The 13256-nt window shown below is 41.6% G+C and overlaps 1 protein-coding gene across 8 annotated transcripts in view; it reads right to left on the minus strand.

Annotated features, from left to right (window-relative positions):
• LOC311607988 (uncharacterized protein) overlaps positions 1-13256 on the minus strand; it is a 129822-nt gene that overhangs the window by 3069 nt on the left and 113497 nt on the right. For 7 of the 8 annotated variants that reach the window (XM_084800279.1, XM_084800274.1, XM_084800276.1 and 4 more), the window contains exons 59-61: positions 11705-11921; positions 9206-9420; positions 7769-7994 (exon numbers count right to left, since the gene is read on the minus strand). In XM_084800279.1, the coding sequence (XP_084656405.1) occupies positions 7769-7994; positions 9206-9420; positions 11705-11921 (658 nt within the window). Of the gene's footprint in view, positions 1-4517; positions 4709-7768; positions 7995-9205; positions 9421-11704; positions 11922-13256 lie in introns of those variants that run through there. The other variant, XM_084800280.1, reaches the window with a different exon arrangement.

Here is a 13256-nt window from a genome sequence, read left to right on the forward strand (position 1 = left end):
ACATTCTTTTTTATTTACTTATTTATTTATCATTCAGAAACACTCACACCAAACAAGGCACATGCTGCATGCTCTCATATGTGGAGCCCAGCTTTGAATCATTAGTTTCATCTTAGGCTTGGAGTACATGTGGAAACCAGGCAAGAGGCCTATGGGAGAAGTGCATTAACAGAGGGGGTGGTGTTAGAATGTAGGAAAGGCTGATGTCTATTTTTAAAAGATACGATAGAGTTTTTAACTTTTGTCTCTATGAACTGAGTTTGAAATATTAATTATGAAAAACCTTTAGTGTTAAAGTCTTGGAACGGACACTAACAAGCCAACCAGTGTCTTTAAGGCCCGAGACAGGGATCTGAGGAGGCAATGATGATCTTCACATCTATGACACCCCCCCCCCCTCATCCCATCAGGATGATCAGTAAGGGGATGTTGTCACATGGAAAGCTGGTCCTTTTCTTGCACATTTCAGATCACCCCTGACCACCTCCATAAAGCTCGACTCCTTTTGCCTGAGGGTCATAGCCTGCTCTCTCTGCTCCTGCTGCCCTGCTGGTGGCTCCCTGCGGGACTTCTGCATGTCATTCACCAGCTGTGACACCTCTCTGTGTCAGATTCCTCCTCCGGTACATCCTTCAAAAGCTACTACTACCCCTTCTCGATGCAGATTTTGCCATTCTGCGGGAATAACGCTGTTCCCCTTCCGAACTCCTCAAACATCGGGTCTCTCCTGCTCAGTCCTGACCCAAGCCTGCCTAGAAGCCCCTTGGTGCCTGGCACGTACAGTGTTCCCAAGAATTTGTTCTCTGAGCATAGAAGACCAGAAATATAAAGTGGACCAGGCACTGAGTGCTGGGGGACAGACTGAGGATGCAGTTCTGTCCTGGGAGGTCAGTCCTGTGTCACCAAAGGTAGGACTGGCCAAGCACAGGCAACAACAAATGACATGGTAGCAGATCTCTGAAGGAGCAGCAGAGGGCAGCACAAGCATGAATCTGGTCCTGCCTCTCCCACTTGCCTGTGGGAGAACAGGACAACAGGGTACTTACTATGACACTGAGCCTCCTCCTAGGCCAGGAGGGACCTCCAGGTAGGTTTGGAATGAGGAAGACAGGGCTTGGCTGTCCTTCATATTCCCCGGAAAGATACGCTTGCTAGAATTGGGAAGGGTCTTTTGCCTGGAGGCAGTGCGCCTGTTCGTCCTAAGAGCCCTGCAAACTGCCCTGCTAATCTTTATTTCCGCAACTCTCTGAATGGCAGCATGGGGCTCCAGGATAGACAGGCAACTGAGCATCTAGGCCAGCTTCCAGGCCCGTTAATCCTGTGCCCTGGCACTCTAGCCTTTAAATCCTACAGATGCACTCCAGGGCTTCTGTGCTTAGGTTTCCATCTCTGAATCTCATCCAGGGTCTCCCGTGGTTCCAAGGCTCCACAAGAACCTGGGTGCCAGAGGGGCATGCGCCTCAGTACAAGGACACCAGGGACTGCAGATGCCACAGTAACCATCTCTTTCTGGCTCAGGCTGTGCAGTAGCCTGGGTGCTGGGGCGTCTAGGACAGGAGAGCAGTGATGCTGGCATGGAAGAATTCCTCAGGGGCGTGGGTGGACCTGCGCCTTCTTGGGCTCCAGCACCAGGGCTAGGCTGAGCCACACCCTCTGGGAAAACTCCATTGTGGTTGCCATCAGAGCCAATGGCTCCTTATGGGCTCTCAGGCCTGAATCGGGGCCTGGTGACTGTCTCAGGAAGGAGCTTTTGGGGGCAGTGGGCCTTTTTCAATATGTAAACTCATATCCATCTGGAAAAAAAAGAAGCTTCTGTGCTCATTTATAGAACATAATATAGAAAGGGGCAACTGTGGTCCCCGTATTTATATCTGTTCTCACTCAGATCTAAACTTCAAGCCAGTCTAAATCAAATCAAGGTGTGAGGGGCTTGGAGAAGCTCTCTGGTAGATTGTGGGGCAATAATGGTAAGACAGAGGGACAGAGCTGTCTCGGACAGACAGTCCTGAGAACAGCTGACCCAGGGCAGCAGTGGCCAAGGACGCTGAGGATTGAGTATACTTTTATATATGTAAATGCTAACACATGCATGTAAATAAAACAAAACTATTGCTTAGCCTTAGCATATCACAGTCTTACTACCATCATATCTGGTATTAAACAGCGGCGGACACCTTGATCTTACTTGAGACTGGCCTATGACATTCTCAGAGGAGACAGTAAAAGCACACTGCTGGAGGAGAAAGGTCATCCTCAGTATTATCTAGGTGCGAAACTTTTGGGTCACACTAACAAATGGTATGGCAACTTGTGTCCACTGTTGCAATAGTGGCACAAGTGGTAAGGGAGCAACCAATCACTTTCTGATTGGACTTAAAGCCCAGCCCATAATATGGACCCCAGGCCGGGTACTAGTAACTGAACCAGAACTATGGCTGGGTAGGTCCCAAGCTCCACGGAAGAAATTACTACTCTCATTCTGCTAAATGGGCATAGTGATAAAATGTCCACCCTAACACTTACCTTTAATTAAAGTAGTTCATCTCTCAATCTTTATCACAGAAGCTTCTTTTTGTAATAGATAGTAATACAGTGATTTATGACTGGTAACAGGCAGAGAATAAAGTATGGTGGGACATGTATATCACGGAGCCTCAGGAATCATCATAGAACAGGAAGAAGAAAGATTGTAAGAGCCAGATGTAGTGGGTGATGGTTATGAAACAGTATTTGATGCACACAAATGTACAACTGCATAATGAACCAACAGTGGCTGTGACTACATTCACAAGATGCGCAAAAGATCAAGAAAGCCCAAATCCCAGCATGAGTGGCAAGGCTCATGAAGTATCTTGTTAGCCCAATTCCTGTCCGAGGAGGTACTGGTGGCTCATTGCTCCTGGGCTAGGGAGAGTAAGCTTTCTCTGGAGATGTGGTCCTTGAAAGGCTACCAATGCTTCAGCATGGTCCTACACACTTGCACCAACAGGCAACATCAAATGGACTCACTGGGAATAAATTTGTTTAAAAAGTGAAAGAGGACATGACGTTGTGGAGGAAGTTGTTTGCTGGGGGGGGGGGGGGCATCAGGGATAGGGAAAGAATAAGGCTTGGGTATGATCCAAACGTTGTATGCATGTATGACTTTTAAATACAGTATATAGTTTAAAAAAATCAAAACAACCAGCAGGTCTTTAACACATATGCTACAGTCCTTTATCATCTACATCCTGAAAACATGTCACATACACATGAACCCCTCATTACCTCAAAAGACTACTTAATAGACATTTCTATTGTGTCATTCTTCTTACGGTATCTCAAATCTAAATTTAACATAGGGATCTGTGCTGTTTCAAAACTAAACATCGGAGTGTAACTCCAATAATAAAGTTTACAGCTTGTTATCTGCTTAGAAAGTAGGGGGAAATTGCTAATCCACACAACCATGCAAGAAAACAGCCTTCTTTATTTTGAAAGGACACTAGCTTCCTCCTCCCCTCCCCCACCAGGGAACAGCAGCATTCTTGGAGGAACTCAGAATAAAATTAATCAATTTTATACTGCCCACTGTTCAAATCCAAGCAACAATTTTGTATTTTTTTTCTATTTCAATTTCCTTTTCTTGGCTATACAAAAACATAAATTAACCTAATCCTTAAAGTCTTCAATTAAAAATGTCTTTAATCCAAGTATAATTTCTAATAGGACCTATCAATAGAACCGCTGTTTCCAAGTGACACTGAATAACTCCTACTGGGTGGGGTTTAATTCTATTTTCCTATTTCATTTGCAGAACGTCTGCCTTTTACTCCATAAAGGCCAGTTTCACATGTTAGCAGAGTCCTGTAATTGTCCATAAGGAACCCAAGGGTGCAGGCAGTCAGCATCCACCCTGCTCCAGTGTCTCATTTCCTACAAATTTCTCTATCATCCAAGCCCTCTCAAGAGGCTGCTGGAGGCGCACGGCATACCTAGGGGCCCAGGCCAGCCATCACCCTTGCTTGGTGTGATTCCTGCATGTTGGCTTTCTGGACAGGGAAGGGACTAGGCAGCCAGAAAGTGAGGGGCCAGGGTGAAGTGCTTGTCTCTCCCTCTGGGGCTCTCACCCCCCCCCCCCCGGACCCTGCCTGCCCAGTGCTTTTTTAAAATTCCCTGGCATCTGTAGCAACCAGGAGTGGCCACTGTCTCTGTTGCTAGCCACACCACACACACACACACACACACACACACACACACACACACACACGTGTCACATCCCTGTGGAGACTGCAGTATTCCTTTGCCTGCCCAGGAGCCCAGCAGTATGGAGAAACACTGCTTAGGGAGAATGGTGAACAGCTGGCTGCTGTTCTGGGAATACAGGGGTGGGGGTGGGGAAGGGCAGGGCAATCTTGGCCTGTTTAGCCCTCCCTTTCTCTTTCTTTAGGTAGCACACCCCCTCACAAATAATTAACCAAGAGCAGTGCAAAGGAACGCAGACTAGTAAATGAAGAATAATTACAAACATTCACGTTTTCACATCTTTTATTTTATGTCAGCAGCCAAAATATTTAATGTAGAATTTATTAGTTGAATAAAGGGAACTGAAGCCATTTATTGTTTCTGATCACTTATCTCAGAACTGACTAGGCTTAATTCGTGCTTTTCATAAAACACACCTCCTCTGTCTTCTCTAGTGGTGGTCGTTACACAATTCCTGCCATGTCTGCAAAAATTCAAATAATATTTATAAGGCTTCTGTTAAACAAGAAATACTACTACCCGAATGATGCTGAGAAAGTGGCCTCTGTTGTTGTGGGTAGGTGGAAGAGATAGGTGGAAAAATGGAGGATGCTGTTACAAGAAATAAGTTATGCTTGAAAATGCTATATCAAGACCTAATGCTTTGCATGTTAATTAAAAAATATATAAAATTGGAAAAGGAAAATGTGACCTTTGGATAATCCTTTTAGGGACATCTTCTACTTGAAGAATGGTTTGAAAAGTCATCACCTAAGTCGGATCAGATAAATGTAATTGTGCCTAGAGGAATAGATTATGTGTATAATGTTGGTAAGGTCACTTTGAGTAAAAACTGCAATTAACGAACATCTGTCTACTTTTTGTACACCATATTGGGGATGTGGCTTCATTATTTCTGTACAAAGATTAATCAATTCAACTCTTCCTTTATTCCAGATGCATTACTTTATGATTCTTAGCAAAAATATGCCCTTAAATAAAATATAATCTGATTTTTTCACTTTAACAAAATTTTACTTTAGAGAGACATTCAATGATTAATTAATTATTTAATGTCTTCGGTGTGGCCAGTTTTCAAAACATTAAACACACAAAAGAAGAAACTATAGTGGCATACAAAACTGTACTTCTGGGAAAATACTTAAGATATTACTCCATCTGTATGATGACTCAAAGTTTCAGCAATAAGTTGACTTTGAATAGTAAGGGAAATATAGGCTAGAGTCACAGGTGAAACTAGAATTTTGTTGCTTCGCGACTTCCTCAGACAGGAAACAGTAAATAGTGCTTTAACAGGAACTTTGATACCTTCCCACTACATTGATTACATTTATTCACTTAGTTACGAAATGTGTGATTTAAACCACGCTTTAAAAGAGAAGAGAAAGAGAAGGGGCCTGGCACACAGGCTTTCCCCACTATCTACTCTCAGTGCCAGATCCAGTAGCCTCAGAGTCCCAGTCTTGGCTAAGGTCGGACACTCTGTGTGATCCTCTATTCACTCCGGCACCACTCTCTTCACAACTGTTGGCCTTTCTGTTAATTAACAAACACATCCATTTGCTTGGGTCTGGCTTTCTGACAGGACAAGAGCAGCAAGCCCTGGGCACTGGGTTGGCTCCCTCAAGCTGCCCAGCCACCACCAAGTTTCTTTTCCTGGTGCTGCTTCCAAAACAATGGAGAAAAAAAAAATCAGCTACTTGGGATCTAATTGAAGTGTTAGAAAGTTTGTTTATTTTTCCCTTTTAAGATATTCGGTTGTAAAACTTATTAGGAAATTTTAGACATTTCTTTCCTCTTATTTTTAAAGATGATAGCTGGGTTGGAGAGAGAGTTGAGGCCCTAGTTAATGTGTCTGTGATATTTTCTGGCATTGGGAAGATCCTGAAAAATAGAGACCACTTTTGCTGATTGAAATGGGCATTTTAATAACAGTATATATAGAATAAAAGATGGTTTTTTAAAAATATTTTTTTCTTACAATGAAAAATTGTTCCAGTTGTAAGGATTCTGCTTCAGTCTGCCTACCTGTGATGCCACTGCTTACCTGTCACGGGGGCGTGGCCCTGCCCTGGACCATATAAAAGACATCCTCCATGTGGCTGCTCTCTATTCTCTCTCTACCTCTCTACTTCTCTACGTCTCTACTTTTCTAGTTTTCTACCTCTCTACTTCCCTCTCCTCTCTACCTCTCCCCTCTCTCTCTGGGGTACTGCCTTCCTCCCCTTTCCTTCTCCCCCCATGCTCATTTAATAAACTCTGTATAACATAATATCTGCCTGGTACCTTGTATTCTATCATCCACCTTAATCTTTAGTTTTTATATTTTTATATATAGCACCAGTAGTAGATACTCATCTTGAACTGACTCAAATATTGTGTTTTATTTCACACTCTGTAAGTGACATACTGTGGGATGGCTTCAACCATTTTTGATATACAGGTAATGATGGTTTCTGAACTTTAATCAAATACATTCTAACAAATGTTAGAGTCTACTACGATAACTATTTCAATGTCTGCAGCAGTGAATAATTGGAAAAGGAAATGCGTTAAGTTGTAATCTTTAAAAAAGCTTTCCACATATTTTTATGAAAATATTCTTATGACAACTCCAATGGGTATGGGGACAGCATGGAGTCACACATGAGACTGTGGCTAGAAGTGGACTGCATGTTTTTAAGGAAGTAGCAAGGGAAAGGTGCCATATACCTTAACTTAGCTCTCAATCCCTCGTGTGAGAGCAAGGTACAGAAGATTAATAATGTGCACGTTGAAACATCAGATTTGGATTAAGAAAATAGCCTTCATGATAATAAAGTGTACAGCAATAGTTACATTGAACAAAAACTGAAATCAGCATGAGGTAATTAAAACAGAAATTAAAAGAATATTCTTAAATTCCTTTGATTTTGTAGGTATAGACCCTTCATAAAATGTATTCCTCGCAGATTACATTAAGTTTGAAGCATCCACCAGGGCGGTGGTAGTGCAGGCCTTTAATACTGGCACTTAGGAGGCAGAGACAGGTGGATCTCGGAGTTTGAGGCCAGCCTGGTCTGCAGAGTGAGTTTCAGGACAGCTAGGACAACGCAGTGAAACTCCATCTGGAAAACTAAGCTGAAGGAATGAAGGATCCGCATAGCATCCGCAGAAAAGGAAATGCTTAGATGCTGAGTGTGGGGTGGGGGAGAGACACCCTTTAGACTACTCTGAACATGAACTAAAGCAAAGTTCCTTAGGAGCCAAGCCAACCCCTTCCAAGTCTGCCTGTGACTACAGAAAAAACACTAGCTTATAAAATTAACTTCGCTATTGCCTTTAAAGAAAGTTTGGAATGTTTTAGTAGTTACACCTATTGACTCAAAGAAGAGGTTATTTGCTGAAAGTGAAAAACTTCAAGGATTTAAAAATGTGTACGATTGGGAAATCAATTTAAGATGAGTAAATTCTACCACCCAATTAAAAACAAGACTTATAACAGAGCCCCGAAACCATAATCAAAAAGCATAGTGCAGCTTACCCTGCATAGGTAGCAATCTAGACTCTCCACAAAGCGCCATGGCCTTAAGTTTGGCACCATCACAGCTTCTCTCTGAATGAAGTTTCCTCTGGGTCCCAAACTGTTGGAGCTGTGTCCAGCAGCAAAGCCCAGTTCAGGACTTGCTGTGCATTTGCTTGGTGCAGGACTACAAGGCTCCATTTTCTCAAAGCTCTTCCTAATGGCTTTGTCTTGCTGGTTCTGAGACCTGTGGAGATCATAAATGAAAACATAAGCATCTCATTTTCCCATAAAGGACCCCCTAAAACTGGCAAAAAAAAAGAGGGTAAAGGAATTTCCCACCAAACATCGTCTGAATACTGTAAATGTGTTAGATAAGCCATGTATACAGTTATTATTTAAAGTTGAACTGTGAATATTTATATTTCTGGATTAAAAGCTAAAAAAGGAAGTAACATAATGCAAGAAACAGAAAAATGACTGTCACTGATGTGTAGCTCAGTGGCTTAAACTTGCTGGAACGCAACTTGCAAGATTCTTGACTGTGTAATTAGAAACACTTGTAGCTGGGTGCGGTGACACATGCCTGCATTCCCAGCACTTGGGAGACAGAGTCAGGCCGATCTCTGTGAATTCAAGGCCAGCCTGGTCTACAAAGCAAGTCCAGGACATCCAAGGCTACACAGAGAAACCCTGTCTCAGAAACAAAAAACAAAACAAAAACAAACAAACAAACAAATAAACAAGAAACACTTGTAACTACCCAAGGAGCTCTGTAGATGATGTCTAGCTCTTTGATTATAATAAGAGCTAAAATGAACTCTCCTGTGCTCACAAAGTCATCATGGACGGGGCCGGCCATTCTGTCTCCACACGTCCCTCTCAATGAACATGAAACAGTTTCAACCACTATTAAATTATGCTCTTCTTCACCTTGATGTTAACCTCCTCATGATGTCACACAGCACAGAGAACCTTAGAAAGACCACCTGTCTGTGCAAACCCTCTAGTGGTAACACCAATCAACACAGTTGAAAGTCAATTAAAGTGCTGGAGCCTGGGTCTGTCTCCCCCGCTCCCCTCCCCCCAATCCCATGTAGCATTTCTACTATACTTGACCCCCGGGCTCAGGTAGTATACTCAAACAATAGTTAAACGACTAACTTTAAAAAAAAATCCATGGGTATTCTGATCTTTACCATAGTGCAACTACATACAAGATACAGTGTATATTATATATGTGGGGCAGGGGAGGAATGCCATGTAACCCAAACTTGGAAAATAATAGAAGCTACTTTGGGCAAACATTTTAAAGAGCAGTTGTTTATAAACATTATTTTTCATAATTATATTCTCTACCTTTATTTCACAGCATTCAATCTCATAAACATCTTTCACTGATAATTATTCTTCAGACACAAATTACTGGCACTAGTTTTCTTTCGCTTCATTTCTTACCTTAGTTGTTCATAAGCTAATGAGCTCATCATTTTTACGTTTTCTAGGTAGTCATCCTCATATTTTTCTGTTTCAGCTTCATATGAGGCTTGATGAGTTGATTCTGCTGGGTGTTTGGGCTGCAGGTTTGTATGAGTGGATTCCTGTGGCTTTATGTGTGAGGCATTATGGTTTCCTATTATGTTATAAAAAGTTTCATGACTTTCTTCTCTGACCTAAAATTTGAAATAAACATATTTAAATTTGTGATAACAGTACATGCAAGTGTTTGATTCCTCTATTTTCAAGTCAACAATTTTGAGTAATTAAGGTGTGAAAACTATAGCCTTAAGATGTTTACCAACAATGTTGTCTACATTTGATCTGAATTAAAAACACAGCAAAAATTGATTCAGGCACATGTGTGTATATTTGTGTCTGTGCATGGTGTGGAGTGTGAAAGGGCCTTTTCACATGTCACACATACAAACTCGTGTATCACTCTCATGTTATTGCTATGGAATCAGGTATTTTTGAAAAACATACAGAATGAATAAAAACATGGAGAATAATTGAAATTAAAACTATTTTCAGAGTATGGTACTCTTTGGACCTAGAATATAAAATCGCAAGTGCTTCAGAAAGGCTGACATGAAGGTAATAAAGGCCAATGGGGAAGAAATAACACAAAAGCCTTAGGAGAGGGAACTGTTGTTACACAGAGGTACAAGAAAACCATCAGATGAAAGACTGAGAAGAGTCACTTCTGGGACAACTGTTAACTGAGCCGTGATCAAAATGACCTGAAACATTTCCTTAGGGAGTGAGCTCCTTCCACCCTAACCAGGTCACCACAGGTATGGTCTGCCCTCTGTGTCCCCCCCCCCCACATCCCTCCCAGGGAACAAGGAAGAGTCTTTGAATTTGTAAATTAAAATTGGCTTCGTCCATAGTGACCAATTACTTGATACGGGTTGAGTGAAATGAGAATAAACTTGTTATTTTAAATATTCCTTCCAGAAATTGTAGAATATTGGAAAATCTTGAACTTGCTTCGAGTGAACAGAGTGTGGCAAAAGTGATGCCTTGTGACTTCCAACAGTAATTTAGAAAATGTTCCACATGACTCATCATCATGAAGTGAGTATATTAGTCTATATATCAAGCTTACATGCTCCCACACCAAAATGGAGTTTCTGCCAGCATCTATTAGCAACACTTAAAGCAATCAGACTTCTGAGGGATAACACTCCAGAGGATTCCGGCCTCCCATCCTTCCAACCCGTCCTAACCAAGTTTCAACAGAGAAGAAAGGATCTGTCTTTGTCAAGATTTTCTCGAACTGTACATTATTAGAAAAATGTTATTTTTAATTCACTAAACTTTGGATAATTGAAAACTAAATAAATGATGGATGTGAAACGAGCCAGTGTAGAAAGTCTTCACAGAGTTAGATTTTTAAAGGCCGTAATAACCAAGAGTACCTTATTAACAACAGTGCTAGTAAGAAGCTGCAGAAAACTACCACTCACTCGAATTCTTGAGGAAAATTACTTCTTGACAAGAGTTTTCATAAATGGAGTCTTAGTAAGACTTTAATCAAAGTTCTTACAAGTGCTAAGTTCCAATGAATAAATATATCAGTTTTGCTTGTCACAATGAATATTGGAGAATGACACAAATAACTATTAATAAAAACGAATTGTGGTCCTAAAAGAATAGATACTTTAATCATGTGTTTAGGTGGCAAGATTTGTCTTGGAATTCTAGAGGATGCGGGAAAGTGTGTCAATGAGACCGGGGATGGAGGAAACAGAATTCCTCTTCTCATTATAGTTGTGATTTGAAGATTTTTTATGTTACCACAATCTGAGCCATTATCCCTTCAGGTAAAAAATTAGGAGAAAGACAAAAGTTACTCCATTTTGAAAATTGAAATATTTGATTGAGGAGATTAAGTTTATTGTAAGACTGTGCAGCAGTAATCACGTTTGAACAAAAATTGAAGCTAACATGTGATAAATAAAAATAATTAAGGCCATTTTTATAATTTTTTTGGTGTAGCAAGTATACAGACTTCAAAAAAATTATTCCTTTCAGAGTCACTTAACTCTAGGCATTGGCATGAGATACAAAGTGACTGTCAAACCTGCCATGCTGGAGGAAGACTCTATTCCACCTGGAGACAAACCAAAATTGCTTAGAAGACGAGCCAACCCCTTGCCAAGTTTACCCACAACAGCAATGCTAGTTTTATAAAATTTAGTTTCTGTACAGCCTGGAATGAAAATTAAATGCATTTGAGTAGCTGTGTCTATTGGCTCGAATTAAGGAAAAGTTATCTGCTGAAAACATAATCTGTAAGAGTTTGTAAAGGTGGTTTCCTTTCTTTATTAACATGCGATTGTGATATATACTTGGAGCAAATTGGTTAAATAAACAACCCAATCAGTCACCAGTTTAAAAACTGGAATGATGGTAGCCATCTGAAACTAAGGCAACCTGTGTAGCACAACTTACCCTGTTTTGGAAGTTCTCCACACACTCAGCTAAGGGCTGAGGCCTCAAGCTTGGGACCAAGGGTTCTCTTTGGGCGTTGTGTCCCCGGTTGTCATAGAGACTCTCAGGCGCAGTGATGCCTGCAGCAGGGCTCACGGTATGCATGTGGGGTGCAGACCTGTTGGCCTCCACTTTCTCAAAAGGCCCCCTCCTGGCCTCATCTTGCCTCTCCTTAGACCTGTGAGGATCACAAAGGCAAGTACTAGGCACCTCATTTTCCATGAAGGATTCCTAAGTGACTGACCTCTAAATCTGGCAGTCAAGTAGATGAAGCCCCCTACCAAGCAACCTCTGAACTCTGTAAATAAGCTGGACAAGCGCTGAGTCGTGCTTCAAAATCGAGCAAGGAAATAATGATGTTTCTAGATTCCGAACCCCAAGTGAAAATCAAACAATGCAGGGAGCAGAGAAACGTCTGTCTCTGATGTGTGGCTCAGCAGGTTCAACTGCTGCCCACCGAAACGGCTCTGCTGAAAGATTTTTGATTGTATTAGAAACACTTGTATTTGCCAAGGAGCCGTGTGAGTTCCGCCCATCACGGTTACCTCACTGTAGTGGGAACCAAGACACATAAAAGCAGCGACCGAACTTTAGAAGGACCGTCAGGACTACTCCCCAAACCCACAGGCCCATCATGCATCACTCTCAATCTCGCCGGTAAAGAGGAAGTCCATAGAGAAGGAGAGAATGTTTCTCTGAGATTTGTCAGATAGGGGATTATTATCTAGAACGTATAAAAAGCTAAAGAACAAACAAACAAAAACAAGTGACCCATTCAAAAAATGGGCCTGGGATCTGAATAGAGAATTCTGAAAAGAAAGAAAGAAAAACAAAGAAACAAATAAAGAAACAAACAAACCAGGGCTAAAAATATCTCAAGAAATATTCATGGTCCCTAACAATTAGGGAAATACAAATTGAAACAACTTTAAGATTTCTTCTTATCCGAGTCAGAAAAGCAAAGATCAGCAAAACCGACAGCAAATGTTGGGGAGGATGCACAGAAAAGGGACCCCTCACTTACTGTTGGTAGGACTGCAAGTGGGTACAGTCACAGTCACTCTTTAAAAAATCAGTATGGTGAACCCTTGAACAAGCTATAAGCGAAGCTATCACATGACCCAGCTAAACCCCTCATTGGTGCATGCCCAATGGGATGGACACCCTACTCTGTGCATACCTGTCTTAGCAATGCTCACTGCCGTTCTAATCACAGCAGCTAGGGAAGGGAAACAACCTACAAGTCCTCGAACAGATGAATGGACAGAGAAATGGTGTGACATACACAACCAAATACCACTCGCATGCAAAGAGTAATGAAATCTGCAGGCAGATGGATGGAACTGGAAAATAGAGTGAGTGAGGTCACATGACGTAAGTTCTCTTTTTCCCCACCCTTGACTTCACATTTTCAGATGTGATTACGTAATGTGAGTAAGAACAGACAACAAGAAAGTAAAAGAGGACCATGGGAGTGGAACAATGGATGGGGGGGATAGCAGGGAACACGTGA

Source organism: Acomys minous, assembly GCF_964271855.1.
Source record: "Acomys minous genome assembly, chromosome: 10".
Lineage (NCBI taxonomy): Eukaryota > Metazoa > Chordata > Mammalia > Rodentia > Muridae > Acomys > Acomys minous.